Source organism: Rhinolophus hipposideros (assembly GCF_964194185.1).
Source record: "Rhinolophus hipposideros genome assembly, chromosome: 13".
NCBI lineage: Eukaryota > Metazoa > Chordata > Mammalia > Chiroptera > Rhinolophidae > Rhinolophus > Rhinolophus hipposideros.
This window is the reverse complement of record NC_138059.1, coordinates 47,000,467-47,020,356: the sequence shown is the minus strand read 5'-3', so window position 1 is coordinate 47,020,356 and position 19,890 is coordinate 47,000,467. Positions and strand designations below refer to the sequence as shown.

The 19,890-nt window shown below is 35.6% G+C and overlaps 1 protein-coding gene across 1 annotated transcript in view; it reads right to left on the bottom strand.

The window, feature by feature from the left end:
- The window catches only part of CLXN (calaxin), a 29,477-nt gene extending 11,196 nt beyond the window's left edge, over positions 1-18,281 (bottom strand). The window contains exons 1-5 of the mRNA XM_081070781.1: positions 18,084-18,281; positions 14,269-14,427; positions 12,911-13,015; positions 10,189-10,340; positions 1,999-2,103 (exon numbers count right to left, since the gene is read on the bottom strand). Of these exons, the coding sequence (XP_080926907.1) occupies positions 1,999-2,103; positions 10,189-10,340; positions 12,911-13,015; positions 14,269-14,427; positions 18,084-18,141 (579 nt within the window). The 5' untranslated portion in view covers positions 18,142-18,281. The remainder of the gene's footprint in view (positions 1-1,998; positions 2,104-10,188; positions 10,341-12,910; positions 13,016-14,268; positions 14,428-18,083) is intronic.
- Positions 18,282-19,890: the final 1,609 nt, after the last annotated feature.

Here is a 19,890-nt window from a genome sequence, read left to right as displayed (position 1 = left end):
TAAAGACATGGAAATATGTGACTTAAATGATGGAGAACTCAAAATTACAGTTAGGAAAAACCTCCACGTTTCTGCACAGCAAAAGAAACCATCAGAAAATAAAGAGGCAACCAACCAAATGGGAGATGATTTTTGCAAACAATCCCTCGTATAAGGGGCTAATATCCAAAATATATAAGGAAACCATACAACTCAACAATAACAACACAAAATAATCCAATTAAAAAATGGGCGGAGGACCTGAATAGACATTTCTCCAAGGAGGACATACATATGGCCAATAGACAAATGCACAAATGCTCAATATCACTAATCATCAGAGAAATGTAAATAAAAACCACCATGAGCTATCACCTCAGCCCAGTTAGAATGGCTATCATCAACAAGACAAACAGTAACAAGTGTTGGAGAGGCTGTGGAGAAAAAAGAACCCTCATACACTGTTGGTGGGAATGCAGCCACTATGGAAGGCAGTATGGAGGTTCCTCAAAAAAATTACAAATAGAATTACATGACCCAGCAATCCATCTTCTGGGTATTTACCCTAAAAATCTAAAAATATTTATCCATAAAGATATATGTGCTCCAATGTTCATTGCAGCTTTATTTATGGTGGCCAAGACATTGAAACAACCAAAATGTCCTTCGATAGATGAATGGATAAATAAGTAGTGGTATATATACACAATGGAATGCTATTCTGCCATAAGAAAAGATGAAATAGTACCATTTGTGACAATATGGATGGATCTTGAGATTACAATGCTAAGTGAAACAAATCAGACAGAAAAAGGAGAGAACCAGATGATTTCACTGATATGTGGTATGTAAAACTGAAAACAACAAAAGAACAAGGTAAACAAATGAAGAAATATAAACTTATAGACACAGACAATAGTTTAGTGGTTACCAGAGCATAAGTGGGGAGGTGGCTGGTAGATGAGGGTAAAGGGGATCAAACATATGGTGATAGAAAGAGAACTGACTCTGGGTGGTGAACACATAATGTGATATATAGATGATGGATTACAGAATTGTACACCTGAAATCTTTGTAACTTTACTAACAATTGTCACCCCAATAAACTTTAATTTAAAAAAAAAAAATCTTCCAATGAATCCTTGTGACCTTCAAGACAAAAATGCAAGTTGCAAGCTCAATTGGACTTGGCCCTTCTATGTATCTCCAGCTTTATCATCATACTCATACCACACAAATGCTCTTCTAATACAGATTCATTCCCCTCACCTCGTCTCTCTCATTCCCTTTGCTTAAATCATTCTTCCCATATTGACCTAGCTGACTATCGTGTGCTTAAAAACACGGATAAGCCTTCCATGTCTCACCAGCAATTCAGCAGTCATTCCACAGAGCTGGTTTAGATGCCCTTTTTGTGCTACCACAATACTCTATGCATATCTCTATGGGGTTTAGCACCAGGATACCCAAGGTACTCCATATGATGCATGAACTTGGTCAATTTCCCTAAGCTTTCCGAGCCTCATTTCATCATCTGTAAAATAAGGATAATAATACTACCTACTTCATAGGGTTGTTAGTGGGATTAAATAAGGTGATGTGGGGGCATAGTGCTTATGACATTGCCTGGCATAGATGAAGCACTGTACAAGTCATTAACTATTATTATAATAATACTTATCACACTGTTCACTAATTATTTTCATGTTGGTTTTTCCCAGGAAAATATAAGCCTTCAGTGCTTCCATTGAACCTTTCATCTGTGCTCTGGCACACATTAAGTTTCTGTAATTGTTTCTTACATAAATGAATGAGTTAATGAAGGAAAAATAGGTTGGTCTACAACAATACTATAAAACGAATCATCAAGTTCTTCTATAGAGGGCTTTATTTAGAAGCTATTCTCTTTGGATGAATGTGATTCATCTGATCCATCACTCACCAAACCAAGAAGTCCTGTATTGTTGATCCTACATTATATTTTGGTTAGTGTTCAATGAAAGTAAAATATTTCATTACCTTTGGATCAGGTAGGCATGGTCCAAAAGCTTCCAGTAAAAGAGTCTCTTCTCTCACAGATCGTTCATAGTCTGAAAAGGAGAGCTTCCCGTCGTGATCATAATCCTAGGGATGACCAGCCATGTGTCAGTCAACATGCAAAATATTTATTGCAAACATAACTGTCTTTTCATGGTCAACTGTTAATAAAAGAAAAGTAATAGAAAAAAGACTAAATAGTGAAATTTTAAAAATAAAATGATAATATTATAATAAAAGAGCATAATTCAGGAGGGGAGAGGGCCCAAGATGGCAGATTAGGTAAATGCTATGCTTATTGCATCCCAGGATCCACAAAATTTACAAAGAAATTATAGAACAATCAACCTCAAGAATCATCTGAAGACTAGCTGAACAGAATCCCTATAACTAAGGATATAAAGAAGAGGCCACATTGAGCCTGGGTGAAGGGGCAGAGAGGCAAAATGGGCTGACCCCAAATCCACAGATAGTAGTTGAACACCGGGAGGAACAGTGGGAGGAACACCTTGGTGACTGAGGTCCCCCCTGAAGAGGGAGGGGTCCCAGCCCCACACAAGGCTCTCCAGCCCAGGAGTCCTGTGCTGGGAAGAGGAGTTCCCATAACATCTGGCAGTGAAAATCAGTCTGGAGTTTGTCTGCCTGTCCTGGTGAGACAGAAGGTGGCTGGAAACCCAGATGCCCTCTTAAAGAGCGTTCACACAGAATCACTTGCTTACAAACACTCACTTGGTCTCTGGTGGAGGGATGGTGACTGAAGAGACACCAGAGACATACAGGGAAAGAGAGTTGTGTGACCTTGAGGTTACAGCTGGAGAAACAGGAGTCATTATCCCTGTGTGGAGCTTCACTCATGTGTAGCCTACAGGAGGGTGACATCTTCTCTATGTTGAACCCTGCCTCAAAGGGCCTAATCTGAGACTGTACTGTCTGGTAAAATCCACGCCTGTGTACCACATTAGTGACGTCCTGGGTCCCCACCCCGCACAGCTAGTACTGCATCACTTGGGACACGCTTAACTACTGAGTGGCTCTGTCCCACCCTGCAAACTGCAGAAGCCTTTTATAGTAATGGATAGTTGTGGCAGCCCAGGGAACTTTTGGCATTGGGCAGTGGCCCAAAACCTGTGCTGCAGCCTCTCTTGGGCAGCTCTCAGGGATCTGTGAGCCTTAGGCAAGCGAAGGTTGACTGCAGTGCTCTCAGGGCACATTACAGAGTGGTCATAGGCCGGGCACTGGCACAAGAACCAAATTTGCATTAACTGTAAAAACCACGAATCACATCTCATGGCTCTCTGGGATCGTGCCCCACACAGCTACTGCTGCATTGCTGAGGGCACTCTAAACAACTGGTCAACAAGTCAAGCCAAAACAACTAAGGAAACTCTTTCAAATACTGAGTCTTACAAGCAGCTGGAAGGTGACAATAGGTCTAGGGGGTGCTGTACCTTTTATTAAGCTGCCTTGGGACCAACACTGGTAGCAGCCAGCCTTGGTTCACAGCGAGGCCACCTTCACATGCCTCTGTGTCCAGCACAGGCAGCAACCAACCACATGTAGCTTTGTGGCTCCTACCAGTTAGCCATGGCCAATCACAAGCCAGGTTGAAATTGGCCTGCACAGGAGCCCCTCCCAAGAGACCCCAGACAACTCACGGAGGCCAGCTTCAGTCCATACCAGAGCTCTACCTGAAAGGGTGGGCTGAAGAGGCACAGGAACCCACAAATCATCCTCTGAGGGGTCAGCCCTCAAACAGGAGTTCATACACTGTGGTCATAGTCAACCATCACAGTCAATCAGCCTGGGAGTCAATCTTACCCACTGATATGTGAAAAGCAATCAAGGCTCAACTACAACAGGAGAATACACACAACACACTTAAAAGACACTCCTGGAACACATGTGCAGGAGATGAGGGAGACTGTGCCACTGGACCACAGAGGTCACATACTACATAAGCCACCCAACAAAGACTGAGAGACATAGGAGTTCTATCTAATACATAGAAGCAAACACGAGAGGCTGCCAGAATGAGGGAAAAAAGGAACATGTCCCAAATAAAATAACAGGAGAAAACTCCAGAAATAGAATGAAATGAAATGGAGGCAATCAACTTACCAGAGACAGAGTTTAAAATACTGGTTATAAGAGTGCTTAAGAAACTTAGTAAGAATTCCAACAAAGAGAGAGTAAGCATAAAGAAGAATACAGACTATAAAAAAGAACCAGTCAGAAATAAAGAACACGATAACTGAAGTGAAGAATACACTAGAAGGAATCAACAGTAGATTACAGGAAACAGAGGATTGAATTAGTGATTTAGAAAACAAGGTAGGAGAAAACACCATATCAAAACAACAAAAATAAAAAAGAATAAAAAACAATAAAGTTAGTTTAAGGGACCTGTGGGACAACATGAAGCATAACAACATTTGCATCACTGGAGTACTGGAAGGAGAAAAGAGTGAGCAAGGGATCAAGAAACTATTTGAAGAAATAATGACTGAAAAATTCCATAACCTAGTGAAGGAAATAGACATAAAAGACCAGGAAGCACAGAGTCCCAAACAAGATGAACCCAAACAGGACCACACCAAGACACATCAGAATTAAAATAGCAAAGGTTAAAGACAAATTGAGAATCCTAAAATCAGCAAGGGAAAGGCAACTAGTTCCTTACAAGGGAGCTCCCATAAGAATATCAGGGGATTTTTCAACATAAACTTTGTAGACCAGAAGGGAGTAGCAGGAAGTATTCAAAGTCATGAAACAGGGCCTACAACCAAGACTACTCTATCCAACAAGCCTATCATTTAAAATTGAAAAAGAGATAAAGAGCTTTCCAGACAAGAAAAAGCTAGAGAAATTAATTATCATCAAGCCAGTATTACAAGAAAAGTTAAAAGGACTCCTTTAAGCAGAAAAAAGGAGAAAACAAATGAAGATCAAAAATATGAATAATAAAATGGCAATGGCTATGTGCCTATCAATAATCACTTTAAATGTAAATAGATTGAATGCTCAAAAAAAAAAAGATATAAGGTAACTGAATGGATACGAAAACAAGACCTATGCATGCGCTGTCTACAAGAGACCCACTTCAGATCAAAAGACACACACTGAAAGTATAGGGATGGAAAAAGATATTTCACACAAATGGAAATGAGAAAAAAGCTGAGGTAGCAATACATTTGTTGAAGAAAATAGACTTTAAAATGGAGACTATAATAAGAGACAAAAAAGAACATTACATAATAATAAAAAGATCACTCCAATAAGAGGACATCACCCTAGTAAACATTTATGCACCCAACATAGGAGCATCTAAATATATAAAGCAAATATTGACTGACATACAGGCAGGGATCAACAGTAACGCAATCAGGGATTTTAACACCCTACTGACACCAATGGAACGATCTTCCAGACAGAAAATCAACAAAGAAACAGTGGCCTTAAAGTACACATCTAGACCAGATAGATTTCATTGATATTCTTAGAGCATGTCACTCCAAAGCAGCAGACTATATATTCTTTTCAAGTATACATGGCATATTTTGCAAGATAGACTACATGTTAGTCCGCAAAACAATTCTCAATAAATTTAAGAAGATTGAAACCATATTAAGCATCTTCTGTTACCACAATATTATTAAGAGTAAGAAACTAGAAATCAATTAAAAGAACAATAATAAAAATATGAAAAACACACAATTACATGGTGGCTAAATAACATGCTATTAAATAATGAGTAGGTCAATAATGAGATCCAGAAATTAAAAGATACCTTGAGACAAATGAAAATGAAAGCACAACAACCCAAATCTCTGGGACACAGTGAAAGCACTCTTGAGAGGGAAATTCATAGCCATGTAGGCCCAAATATAGAAACAAGAAAAATCCCAAATAAATAATCCAACTTTACACCTAAGGGAACTGGAAAAAGAACAGCAAACAAAGTCGAAAGTGAGTACAAGGAAGGAAATAATAAAGATCAGAGTGGAAACAAACAAAATAGAGATTAAAAAAAAATACAAAAGATCAATGAAACCAAGATTATGTTTCTTGAAAAGATAAATAAAATTCATAAACCTTTACCAGACTCATCAAGACAAAAAGAGAGGGCACAAATAAATAAAATCAGAAATGAAAGAGAAGTGATAACAGACACCACAGAAATACAAAAAAAAAAAATTGATTATTTTTCAAACTATGGACAACTATATGCCAACAAATTGGACAATCTGGAAGAAATGAATAAATTCCTACAAGCATACAATCTCCCAAGGCTAAATCCAGAAGAAACAGAATATCTGAACAGACTGATTACTACCAACAAAATTAAATCAGTAGTCAACAAGCTCCCAATAAACAAAAGTCCTGGAACAGATGTCTTTACAGGTGAATTTTACCAAACATTCAAATAAGAATTAATACCTATTCTCTTTGAACTATTCCAAAAATTCCAAGAGGAGGGAAGGATCCCACGCTCATTTTACAAGGTCACCATTACCCTGATTCTAAAACCAGACAAAAATATTACAAAAAAAGAAAACTATAGACCAATATTCCAGATAAATATAGAAGCAAAAATCCTCAACAAAATATTAGGAAACCGAATTCAGCAATACATTAAAAAAATTATATACCACGATCAAGTGGGTTCATTCCTGTTATGCAAGGTTGGTTCACTATCTGTAAATCAATTAACATGATACACCACATAAACAAAATGAAAAATAAAAATCAAATGATCTTACCAATAGATGCAGAAAATGCATCTGACAAATTCCAGCATCAATTTATGATAAAAACTCTCAGCAAAGAGGGAATAGAGGGAACATATTTCAACATAATAAAGGCTATATATGATAAACCCACAACTAATATCATACTCAATGGGGAATAGCTAAAAAGCATTCCCCTTAACATTAGGAACAAGACAAAAATGCCCACTTTCACCACTTTTATTCAACATAGGGCTGGAAGTTCTAGCCATAGCAATCAGACAGGAAAAACTAAAATAAAATAAAAAATAAAAGGCATCCAAATGTGAAAGGAAGAAATAAACTGTCATTATTTGCAGATAACATGTTACTATATAGAGAGAATCCCAAAGATTTCACCATAAACAATTAGAACTAATAAATGAGTTTACTTAGTAAAGTAGCAGGATACAAAATTAATATTCAGAAATTGGTTGCATTTTTATACACCAATAACAAACTATCAGAAAAAGAAATTAAGAAAACAATCCCATTTACAACTGCATCAAAAAACATAAAATATTTAGGAATAAATTTAACTAAGGAAGTAAAAGACCCGTACTCAGAAAATTATGAGACATTGCAGAGAAAATTAAAGAAGATACATGAAAATGGAAACATATACCATGCTCATGAATAGGAAGAATTGATGTAGTTAAAATGTCCATACTACCCAAAACAATATATAGATTCAGTGCAATCCCTATAAATATACAAATGGCATTTTTCACAGAAATAGGACCAATAATCCTAAAATTTATATGAAACCTTAAAAAAACCCAAATGACCATGGTAACCTTGAGAAAGAAAAACAAAGCTGGCGGTATCATGCTACCTGATATCATTATACATCAGGTAGTAATCAAAAGTGCATGGTATTGGCATAAAGACAGACACATAGATTAATGGAACAGAACAGAGAGTCCAGAAATAAATCTATGCCTATATGGTCACTTAATCTATGACAAAGGAAGCAAGAATGTACACTGGGGTAAAGACAGTCTGTTCAATAATGGTGCTGGGAAAACCAGACAGTTACATGCAAGAAAAAAAAGGAAACTGGACCATGTTCTTAAGCCATATACAAGAATAAACTTATAATGGATTGCAGACTTAAATGTAAGACCTGAGGCTATAAAACTCCTAGAAGAAAATACAAGAAGTAAACTCTCATATATTACCCTTATTAATAATTTTACATATAATTTTACATATAATAATTTTACATATAATTTTACTCAGGCAAAGAAAGCAAAATAAAAAAATAAAGATGTAGGACTACATCGAACTAAAAAGTTTTTGCACAACAAAATGAAAAGACTTCCTACTGAATGAGAGAAGATATTTGCCAATGATACATCTGATAAGGGGTTGATATCCAAAATTTATTTTAAAAACTTCATACAACTCAACACCAAAGAAACAAACAATGTAATTTTTAAAATGGGCAGAGAACTAGAGCAGACATTTCTCTAAAGAGGACATACAGATGGCCAACAGACATATGAAAAGATGCTCAACGTCACTAATCATCAGAGAAATGCAAATAAAAACCACAACGAGACATCACTTCACTCCTGTGAGAATAGCTATCATCAATAAATCAACGAACAACACATGTTGGCGAAGATGTGGAGAAAAGCGATCCCTTATGCACTGTTGGTGGGACTGCAAATTGGTGCAGCCACTATGGAAAACGGTGGGGTGGTTCATCAAAAAATTAAAGATAGAGCTATTTTATGATCCAACAATTCCACTCCTGGGTATTTATCCAAAGAAATCCAAAACACTAATTCAAAAGAATATGTGCACCCCTATGTTTACTGCACCACTGTTCACAATAGCCAAGACATGGAAACAACCAAATGCCCATCAATAGACAACTGAATAAGGAAATTGTGGTACATACATGCAATGGAATATTACTCTGCCATGAAAAAGAATGAAACTTTAAAATTCTGCCATGAAAAAGAATGAAACTTTAAAATTTGCAATAACATAGATGAATCTAGAAGATATTATCATAAGTGAAATGAGTCAGACTGAGAAAGACAGGTACCATATGATCTCACTTATATGTGGAATCTAAAGAACAGAATAAATGAACAAACAAAACCAGAAATAGACTCAAAGATACAGAGAACAAATTGATTGTTGCTAGATGGGAGGGTTATTAGGGGGATAGGTGAGAAAGGTGAAGGGATTAGGAAGTACAAATTGTTAGTTACAAAACAGTCAAAGGGATGGATTACATATGGAGAACATAGTCTCCCTCTATATATATTGTATATATAATTTATAAATTACATATATAAATATAAATTTTATATATAAATATATATACAAATTATAACCACTGTTCTGTACAACTGAAAATAATATAAAATAATATGACGTGTTATATATATTATAATATGTAATAATACAAAATAATATTAAATGATATGTACATACACACACGAGGTCTGACAATTAAGTTTGTGAACATGTTGAAAAACCTTTTTGATATCAGAGGGATTATTCATTATGAATTTGTACCAACTGGACAAACAGTTAACCAAGTTTACTATTTGCAAGTGCTTTTTCATTGCAAGGCTGCGTGGAAAAGTTAGACGACGTGAACTTTTTGCCAACAATTCATGGCTCTTGCATCATGACAATGCACCAGCTCACATGACACTGTCTGTGAGGGAGTTTTTAGACAGTAAACAAATAACTGTATGGAACACTCTCCCTACTCATCTGATGACTTCTTTCTTTACCTGAAGATAAAGGAAATATTGAATGGAAGACATTTTGCTGACATTCAGGACATCAAGGGTAATATGATGACGGCTCTGATGGACATTCCAGAAAAAGAGTTCCAAAATTGCTTTGAAGCACGGACTAGGTGCTGGCATCAGTGCATAGCTTCCCAAGGGGAGTACTTTGAAGGTGACCATAGTGATATCCATCAACGAGGTATGTAGCACTTTTTCTAGGATGAGTTCGTGAACGCAATTGTCAGACCATGTATATATACATATATATATATATATATATATATATATATATATATATATATATATATATATATATATATATAAATATATATATATATATATATATAATTTTTCCCCCACGGGATGTAAAGTACAACATAGAGAATATAGTCAATGGTATTGTAATAGCTATGTGCATTGTCAGATTGGTAGCAGTCTTGTTGCACTTATCACTTTGTGAGGGGCATAAATGTCTAATCATTATGTTGTTTTGTACACCGGAAACTAATAATAAGAACAAGCACAATTCAAGTGTTTTATTTCACCAAGCAGGAAACTGATAGTTACTATAGTTTAAATTCTTATTTCTATCCCACATCTGGACCGTAAATTTTAATATAAAACTCTAAATTACTCATATTTACCATTTTCTTAAGTGTTATCTCAACCAAATCTTTAATTCCTTCATCAGGGTCTTCTTCAGATGGCTGTTTGAGAAGGCTGTTCTTCAACATGTGGAACATTTCCTCCTTTGAAATGAATCCATCACCATTCAAATCAAAAACTTCAAAGCAATCTTTTAAAAAAATAGCCAATTATGAATTTGATACTATTGTTAAGTTAACATTTGTTCTGATAGTTTTCAAGGCCAAGGTCTACATTGTTGATGTTCTTATGAATCCTACAGGCCTTTGCACAATCTAATTTCCATAATAAATGCTTAATATACACTTGATGAATATATTCAACGACCCTTAGAAAAAGTTTCATTACACTCAGCAATGGAAAAGCATGCCAAAAAATAATAACTTAAAACATTTCATCTTGAAACTCGGAAAACTGATTGAAATATGACTCTTAAACAGAATTCATGAGAATTAAGAATTAACTAAGAATCAAAACACTTGAATCAATGTTCTCTATTTTTATGGTTATAATTCAAGTAATAAAATATGTAAATTATTTAATACCTTAATACGTAAATGCATATGTACATAATTAGCATGTTTAGTACATGACTATGCAGTCTTGTTTGGCATTAACTACTCTAAAATCTCTTGATTTTCAATGTACAAAATTCCATTGCATTCTTATATACTAACAATGAAATCTCAGAAAAACAAATACAAAAAACAATTCCCTTTGCAATTGCAGCAAAAAGAATAAAATACCTAGGAATCAACTTAACCAAGGATGTGAAGGATTTATATGCTGAAAACTATAAGACATTTTTTAAAGAAATTGAAGAAGACACAAAGAAATGGAAAGACATTCCATGCTCATGGATTGGAAGAATCAACATAGTTAAAATGGCCATATTACCCAAAGCAATATACAGATTTAATGCAATCCCCATCAAAATCCCAATGGCATTTTTTAAAAAAATAGAACAAAAAATCATCAGATTTGTTTGGAACCACAAAAGACCCCGAATAGCCTAAGCAATCTTAAGAAAAAAGAACAATGCTGGAGGTATCACACTGCCTGACTTTAGCTTGTACTACAGGGCTACAATAATCAGAACAGCATGGTATTGGCAGAAAAACAGACACATAGACCAATGGAATAGAATTGAGAACCCAGAAATAAAACCACATAAATATGGACAGATAATTTTTGACAACGAAGCTAAAAACATACAATGGAGGAAAGACAGCCTCTTCAATAAATGGTGCTGGGAGAATTGGATAGGCACGTGCAGAAAAATAAAATTGGACTGCTATCTGTCACCATGTACCAAAACTAATTCAAAATGGATCAAAGATTTAAGCATAAGACCTGACACAATAAACTGCATAGAAGAAAACATAGGTACTAAACTTATGGACCTTGGGTTCAAAGAGCATTTTATGAATTTGACTCCAAAGGCAATGGAAGTAAAAGCTAAAATAAACAAATGGGACTATATGAAACTTAAAAGTTTATGCACAGCAAAGGAAACTATCGACAAAATAAAGAGGCAACCGACTGAATGGGAGAAGATTTTTGCAAACAGTTCCTCCGATAAGGGTCTAATATCCAAAATATACAAGGAACTCATGAAACTCAACAACAAAAAAACAAACAACCCAATTGAAAAATGGGCAGAGGACCTGAAGAGACATTTCTCCAAAGAGGACTTACAAATGGCAAATAGACATATGAAAAAATGCTCAACATCACTAATCATCAGAGAAATGCAAATAAAAACCACAATGAGATATCACCTCACCCCAGTCAGAATGGCTTTCATCAACAAGACAAATAGCAACAAGTGTTGGAGAGGCTGTGGAGAAAAAGGAACCCTCATACACTGTTGGTGGGAATGCAGACTGGTGCAGCCGCTATGGAAAGCAGTGTGGAGGTTCCTCAAGAAATTACGAATAGAATTACCATACGACCCAGCAATCGCTCTCCTGGGTATCTACCCAAAAAATTTGAAAGCATTTCTCTATAGAGACACGTGTACTCCAATGTTCATTGCAGCTTTGTTTATGGTGGCCAAGACATGGAAACAACCAAAATGTCCTTCGATAGACGAATGGATAAAGAAGTTGTGGTACACAATGGAATACTATTCGGCGTTAAGGAAAGATGATATAGGAGCATTTGTGACAACATGGATGGATCTTGAGAGTATAATGCTAAGCGAAATAAGTCAGACAGAAAAAGCAGAGAATCCTATGATTTCACTGATATGTGGTATATAAACCAAAAACAAGACAAACAAATGAGAAACAAAAACTCATAGACACAGACAATAGTTTAGTGGTTACCAGAGGGTAAGGGGTTGGGGGGAGGGAGATGAGAGTAACAGGGATCAAATATATGGTGATGGAAGGAGAACTGACTCTGGGTGGTGAACACACAATGGGATTTATAGTTGATGTAATATAGAATTGTACACCATATATTATGTAATTTCATTAACAATTGTGACCCCAATAAATAAATTTAAATTAAAAAAATCTCTTGATTTTCTTTTTCATTAATTATTTCAACTCTTATCATTGACTTGAATTTTCTCCATAAAAGAGGGTAATGGGGATTCAAACCAACCAACCAACAGAGAACCTACTTGATTAGCTGGGTTGGAGGACATTGATTTAGATTCCTTAAATATGTTTATCACAATGTACAAACTGATAGGATAAGCTGAAATCTTACATTTCATTTTTTCTTCCAAAGTTCCTCGAAGAAACAGTGATAATCCATAAATCCATTCTGATACATTTACACAGCCATCATTGTCTTTATCAAAACCTCGGAATACTAAAAAGAGAGAGAAGTAAATTATAACACATGTTGCATTTTTATTTTCAGTAATGTATCTGCATTGCTACTACTCGCTTTTAAAATTTCAACAAAACTTCAAGATCATATGGTCCAACATTCTCATTTGGCAAAGGAGGAAATTAAGACATCATAAAATTGTAAAAGCCTTTTCTTTAAACTTTTATATTTTCCTTTCATATTTTGTGGGAACAAAGAAAATTCTGAATATCTAAACATATTATTCAATACTTACTAACATGTAAATATATTGGTATATTAAATATGTTGATATATTAACATAAAATGTATAATCTTATATATTTGTAGTTCATTGGGGTGACAATAGTTGGTAAACTTACGTAGGTTTCACTGGTACAATTCTGTAATACATCGTCTATATATCACATTGTGTGTTCACCACCCAGTTAGTTCCCCTTCCATCACCATATATGTATTTGATCCTGTTAACCCTCATCTACCGTCTCCCTCCCCCTTACCCTCTGGTAACCACTAAACTATTTTCTGTGTCTATGAGTTTTTGTTTCTTCATTTGTTTGTCTGTTCCTTTGTTTTCAATTTTATATCTCATATATCAGTGAAATCACATGGTTCTCGACTTTTTCTGTCTGACTTATTTCACTTAGCATAATAATCTCAAGATCTATCCATGTTGTCACAAATGGCACTATTTCATCTTTTCTTATGGCAGAATAGTATTCCATTGTGTATATATACACCACATCTTTATCCAATCATCTATCTAAAAACACCTTGGTTGTTGCTATGTCTTAGCAACTGTCAATAAAGCTGCAATTAACATCAGATATACGTGCTCCGATGTTAATTTTATATTTTTGTTACTCAAGAAAAGTAATGCTATTACATGATAGAACTATATCTTAATTTTTATTGATATGCTTCTGATGATGTAAGGAAACTTAAATGTCCTTTTAAAACTATTATTTGTATTACTACATTTACTAAGTAAAAATAGAAATATTTTTGGTTTTCTGATATAATTGAGGGAAACCTAATTATTTAAGCTGACTTTATCTTTTAAAATACACAAAATAGAGTGAATACTATCTCCTTCCCTATGATCCTTCCCTTAAATATAAAAATTAAAATTTTATATTCACATAAAATTGGGAATATAGAACATTAAGATTCTTACCAGGTGTCTAAATTCTAAACTTTTTTTTTAAGTTATGGCTAGATTTGACCCATTTGAATATTGTACGTCTTCTTACCTCTGTCCATAATCATGTCATCTGTCATTCCGAATGTCACATGCAAGATATTTCGAAATGCATTACGATCCAGTCCAATGACCACACCTTGCCACTCTGTTACATCTCCCACCAAGTTATAAAAAAGTTGTATAAGACATTTCACTTCAAATTTATTAACTGTGAAAAAATAAAATTAAGATTAAAAAATGTTTTTTAATCTTTAATTTCTAAGATACTATGTTAATGAGTTTATAGACAAACAGTATCAAAGTCATCAAATATGTAGTTGCCAACAGAAGACTATCCTGTTTTGAAATTGATGAACCTTAAGTTAATAGAAGATGTCTACAATAGAGGATTCTCCACTAAAATGAGAGGACAAAGTACTCCCTTAAATATTAAACAAATGCAAGTTCAGTCGTAGGAAAAAAGAAGATAATATTACCTGGATATTGGAGTCAAATAATAGTGGAGTCAAATCCTAAACTTTAAAAGGCAGTAGAGTATGATTCAAAGTAAGCATGGTACTGTTTAAGAATGGTAACTTTCCCCCAACATTTTGATTATAGGCATTCATGAGATTTATAACTTAACTTTTCCCTGGGAATAGCTACCAGGCTCTTGAAAGCCAGGCAACAATTTTCATTTCACATTAGCCTTAGTGAATCCATAAACCAGATTTTGGAAATCAGAATCACATACTTTCCAATAACAAGCATTTAAGGATATTCTAGCACCCATTGTGGTTCCTGTTGTGGATGATGTGAATATTTATATGCAATTTTCAGTTGTACTTTGGAGGAAAAAAGTTTTTATTGAAAGAATATAGGCACATGTGCACATTTGCTCACACATGTAATTGCATGAAGGTTGGTATTTACAAACACTGAGCTAATTATTTGTTTTCCAATCCCCAATTGAGGTATGTAAGTAGAAGGGTTATTGCTTAGCATTAAGAGGATTAAAGTAAGTTTAAATATAATTATAGGTAGAAAATTGGGATGATTTTATTTCACAAAAAGACAGAATTGCGGTTGAATATTTTTAAAAACAAGGATGAAACCTGTGTGGATGTAAATGAAGACAGAACATGAGAAAGGAGAAATCACATCTAATCCTACAGGCCAGAACAGGCTTGAGTATGATTTCTTGTTTGGGATAACACAATGTAAGAGGAACATTGAAAACTTTGAAAGTAAATAAATTGATTAAATAGTAGACAAGAGTATAATGATTATAATTTTTAAAAGAGCTGTTAGTTGCTGTGGCAAATGGTATATCAGTTCCTCAAAAAATTAAACACAGAATGCTGTGTAATCCAGGGATTCCACTTCAGGTTATATGCCCAAAAGTATTGAAAGTGGGGGCTCAGATACTTGTACACCAGTGTTCGTAGCAGCATTATTCACAATAGCCAAAACGTGGAAGCAACCCAGATGAATGAATTGACAGATGAATGCATAAACAAAATTTGGTATATACATACAATGAATATTATTCAGCCTTAAAAATGAAGTTAATATTGATACATGCTACAACATGAATGAACCTTCAAGACATTATGATGAGTAAAATAAGCCAGACAAAAAAGGACAAATATTGCATGATTTCATTTACATGATGTACCTACAGTGGTGAAATTTATAGTGACAGGAAGTAGAATGGTGGTTGCCAGGGGTTGGTGGAAGGGGAAAATGGGAGTTATAGTTTAATGGGTACAGAGTTTCAGTTGGGAGAGATGAAGAATTCTGGAAATGGATGGTGGTAACAGCTGTGCAACAATGTAAATGTGCTTAATGCCATACAGCTGTACACTTAAAATAGTTAAAATAGTATATTTTCTGTTATGTGTATTTAACCACAATTTTAAAAAGTTCTAAAAGTAAAAAGAGCTGTTAATGGTTGGGGAAGAAAAGCCTGCATGAAGAGTGATGCACTCTATTCATATGTATGAAATGCTAGCAAAGGGGATATTGAACAGTCTTTTTCCATCTCGGCTGAAATAAAAATTAAAGAATATTAGCTTAATTATCCAAAGGATCCAAGGTTAACCATAAGAAAATTTTCTTGCTGAAATGTTTCTTAAATTCTAGAATACAATACTAAATAAAATTGAGGGAAATTCATGAATGGCTTTTCATCTTTTTGGATTAGTTTCAGTTCGTTCTTTAGATCATATCTGTAAAATGGTGGATTAACTATATAATCACGTAAGATATTTTCTTTTTCTCTGATTCTATAAAATTTATCCATTTCATCCTAGTGGGATATTCATTTGGCAACTAAGATATGACTTTAGGGGAAAGGTCCTCTGTTTAAAGAAATTCAAATTTATTTTAATGTCCATGACTTTCTATTCTATGTCTATAGAATTTAACTGGTAATCATCAAAGTTTTGAAGGCTCACTTTAAAACTTTTATGTAAGTATGAAAAGCATAAGTATGAAAAACTTTTATGTACGTATGAAAAGCAGTATGACTATGAAAAGCAGTATGACTGCTTTTCCTGCCATATTTTCACTATCTTTTAATACACTCACTTTGATTGTTCACAGAATGTCTGTTTGCAATATATTCCAAAGTTACTGAACAGAGACTAAATTAAATTCAGCATTGTGTATAGCAGTTATTGCACTGTTTATTCAAAATGTTTACTAGATATTTTAGGAATGTCTGGTATTTTCCCAGAAATGGAAATATTTTAAGAAAAACAACAATGGAACAAAACTTTCATCAGATTATAATAACAATAATGCCTTCAATTATAGGATGCCTTTTTCCCCCTCAAAGTTTAAGATGTTTATACACACTATAACTTTCATTTACAGCACCACTCCACTAGAAGATTTTTTAACACTCATTGCATTAGATACTAAATATGATTAGAAGGCACTAGATACTGTAATCTCTACATTAAAACATGTCTGTTCCTCCTTTGCACAATGTTGGGGTGGTCTTGGGATTATGTTTCTCCTGTTTCCTCAAGCGGCCAGTAGTTTTGCAATCAGCACACAATTTATAAACTTGCTCATCTGACAATATTTTCCTCATCTAAACCACATCCTTAGCTTCCCTGCCCAGGTACAGTTTTCGTTTTCAGTATGAATACCATTCTATGAAAATCCAGGACCACATTTTAGAATACACAATTGGAGCAGATATCTTTAAACATCAGTGCTCATTTTGTCACTTGCAAAGTCTTCTTTACCTTGCAACCCCACCAGCAACTGGAAAGTGGAAGTCTACAGTTAGGAACAGATTCATTACCACGTGTTTAACTTTGGTGAGTTCTTTGGTTTCCAAACAAATCACCTTGCACTGATACAGGTTTCTTTCCTAAAGATGTTCAGATGTTGCTAACCATTTTCCCTATGGATTTCTTGGTAGGTGTCCAGAACTTGTATCCTGCCAGTTTATTTGCTCTAGAGAGCTAGAAAGCAGCTGTATGTTGGTTGTGGTACTTTTCTTGAGTCCGTGGTTTTCAGTACTTATTCTGAGGCTAAAACCATATGTGTCTCCTGGGTAATAAACCACGTTTCTATAATGTAAAGGTAAATTAAGAAAAGAGCTTGAAAAGTAAATGTACTTGTGGGAATGTACTACTACATATCTGGACACCTGGATATGGGTTCTCAAGATCATTGGCAGGCATGGGTGTCCACCCCAAGGAGCTAAAACCTGGGTATTTCTTTCCAGACTTCTTTTTAGGGGTGGTTATGGAGGGGGTTCCACTGGCAGTAAGGCTTGGAGGCGGAAAGCAGATTGAGCAGTGGACACTGTCACCGGGTAGAACACCAGAGCCTCGGCTCATCCCACACGTGAGTCTTACTTACAATGCTTGCAATTTTTAGTTAATGTGTCCGTCAACTTCTGCAGCTTCTTGCGATTCATGCCGGGAGCTCAGTGAATCGGGCCGCGGCGGTGTCTACGGGAGCGCAGCTGCCGGGACCCTCCCGAGTACTGGGCCTGGGGCAACCAACCGGGTCTCCACAGCTGGGTGCTTGCGCGGCCCAAACACACAGAGCAGCTATGGCAACTCCTCAGCCCGCCGTTGATTGGCTCCTGGGCGTGCGCGGGGTGTTTGCGTATCCCCAACATATTGCGTGGCCATGGCAACGGCTGGGCCTGCCGCCTATTGGCTCCTGAGGCGGGGGTAAGCATTTCCATTTAGAGGGTCCTGGCCAGGCACATTGCAGAAGTATGTTCTGATTGACGCTGGAGTTCTAACTTTCAGTTGTTGCTGTCTTTTGGTTTCTCGGCCTCTTTCATGGACTGCACTGTGAATCATCAAGGCCTAAAAATACGTCGTGCGTGCTGTGTGAAGTATGTTTTTCGTGGTGAATGTTAACAACCAAGGGAAACCTAAGATTGATCTTCAGAGAGATCTGGGGGAACTTGAAGGAGCTTCAAGAATTAGCAGGTGTGTTATCCAAACAATTGTTTTATCAGGTACATGAGAGTGAGGAGCTTGCTATTAGGGCTGAGCTACTCTTTTGGTTGTCAGTCTTTTTGCTATAACACCAGAAGGGAGTCTGAAACAAGATATATTTAAATTTTGGGTGATGTTACTGTAAGCAAGAATAACTTGGAAGCTGTTGTGGTTTGTTTGTTTTTGTTTTTGTTTTTGTTTTGTTTTGTTTTGTTTTTTCCCTCCATTCATTCTTAGGAGTAGGGGTAGAGGCTGTCAGTGGAATCTGTGAAAAGCCACTGGCAATTTTTAAGCTAGTTAAAGAAAGATCCTCCTAAACAGACAGGCCACTTGGCTAGGGGTGCAGCTCAATCTTGCTTTTCTGGAAAATATCCCAATAAAATTGATCCTTTACTTATTTGAAAGACATTTCCTGTGACTGCAAACAAAGGATAGTTCTTACAACTTAAATGTGGAAGGAATTTCTGCTTTTTTAAACCACAGATGTAACATCCTCTTTGAATTAGGACAGCAATACAAGGGGTTAGCTCAGCCAGGAGTACAAAACCTACAGTATTCTCTACTGTATTTACTTGTTTAACTTCAGAGGGGAAAATACCTTTGAATACAAATTACTTTATAGCTTACATATCGTCATCATTAAACTGACAACAGAAAAAAAAAATTGCCAATCATGAAGAAATACAGAATGAAATATTTCCAGTGTTGAGGTCTCTGATTTTCTTTCCTGTTTCAATTGTGTGTCGTATGAAAGATTGAGATGGTGTTTGAAACTATAGTCAAAGATACTTGGTGAAGGCAGGGACAATGTTATCCTAAAGCAAATTCCCTGAGAATAGTTAAGCAACGTGAAATGATAGTGATTATGTTTCCAATAGTTTTCTAGTTAAATAGTATTCCTTTATGCCCTCTTGTCTACCAGCTGTGACATTTCTAATGAGATTGTAGAGAACAAATGGGAAGGACTGGACATGTTCTAATTATACTCACCTGTGAAACTCTAGTAACTTTTTTTAGATTACAGAATTGTAGCAAATATTTAATTTATAGAGATTGTTACTAGTGCTCATTTCAAAAGACACGGAACCGAAAGAGTGGTTGTCAGTAGTTAACAAGAGAAGCTGTGGGCTCCATATGTCTCTGCTGGTAGATCTTTTAAAAACCTCCCTCCTACTAGGTTTTCTGAAGGGACTTTCTGCTGGCATGTCTTG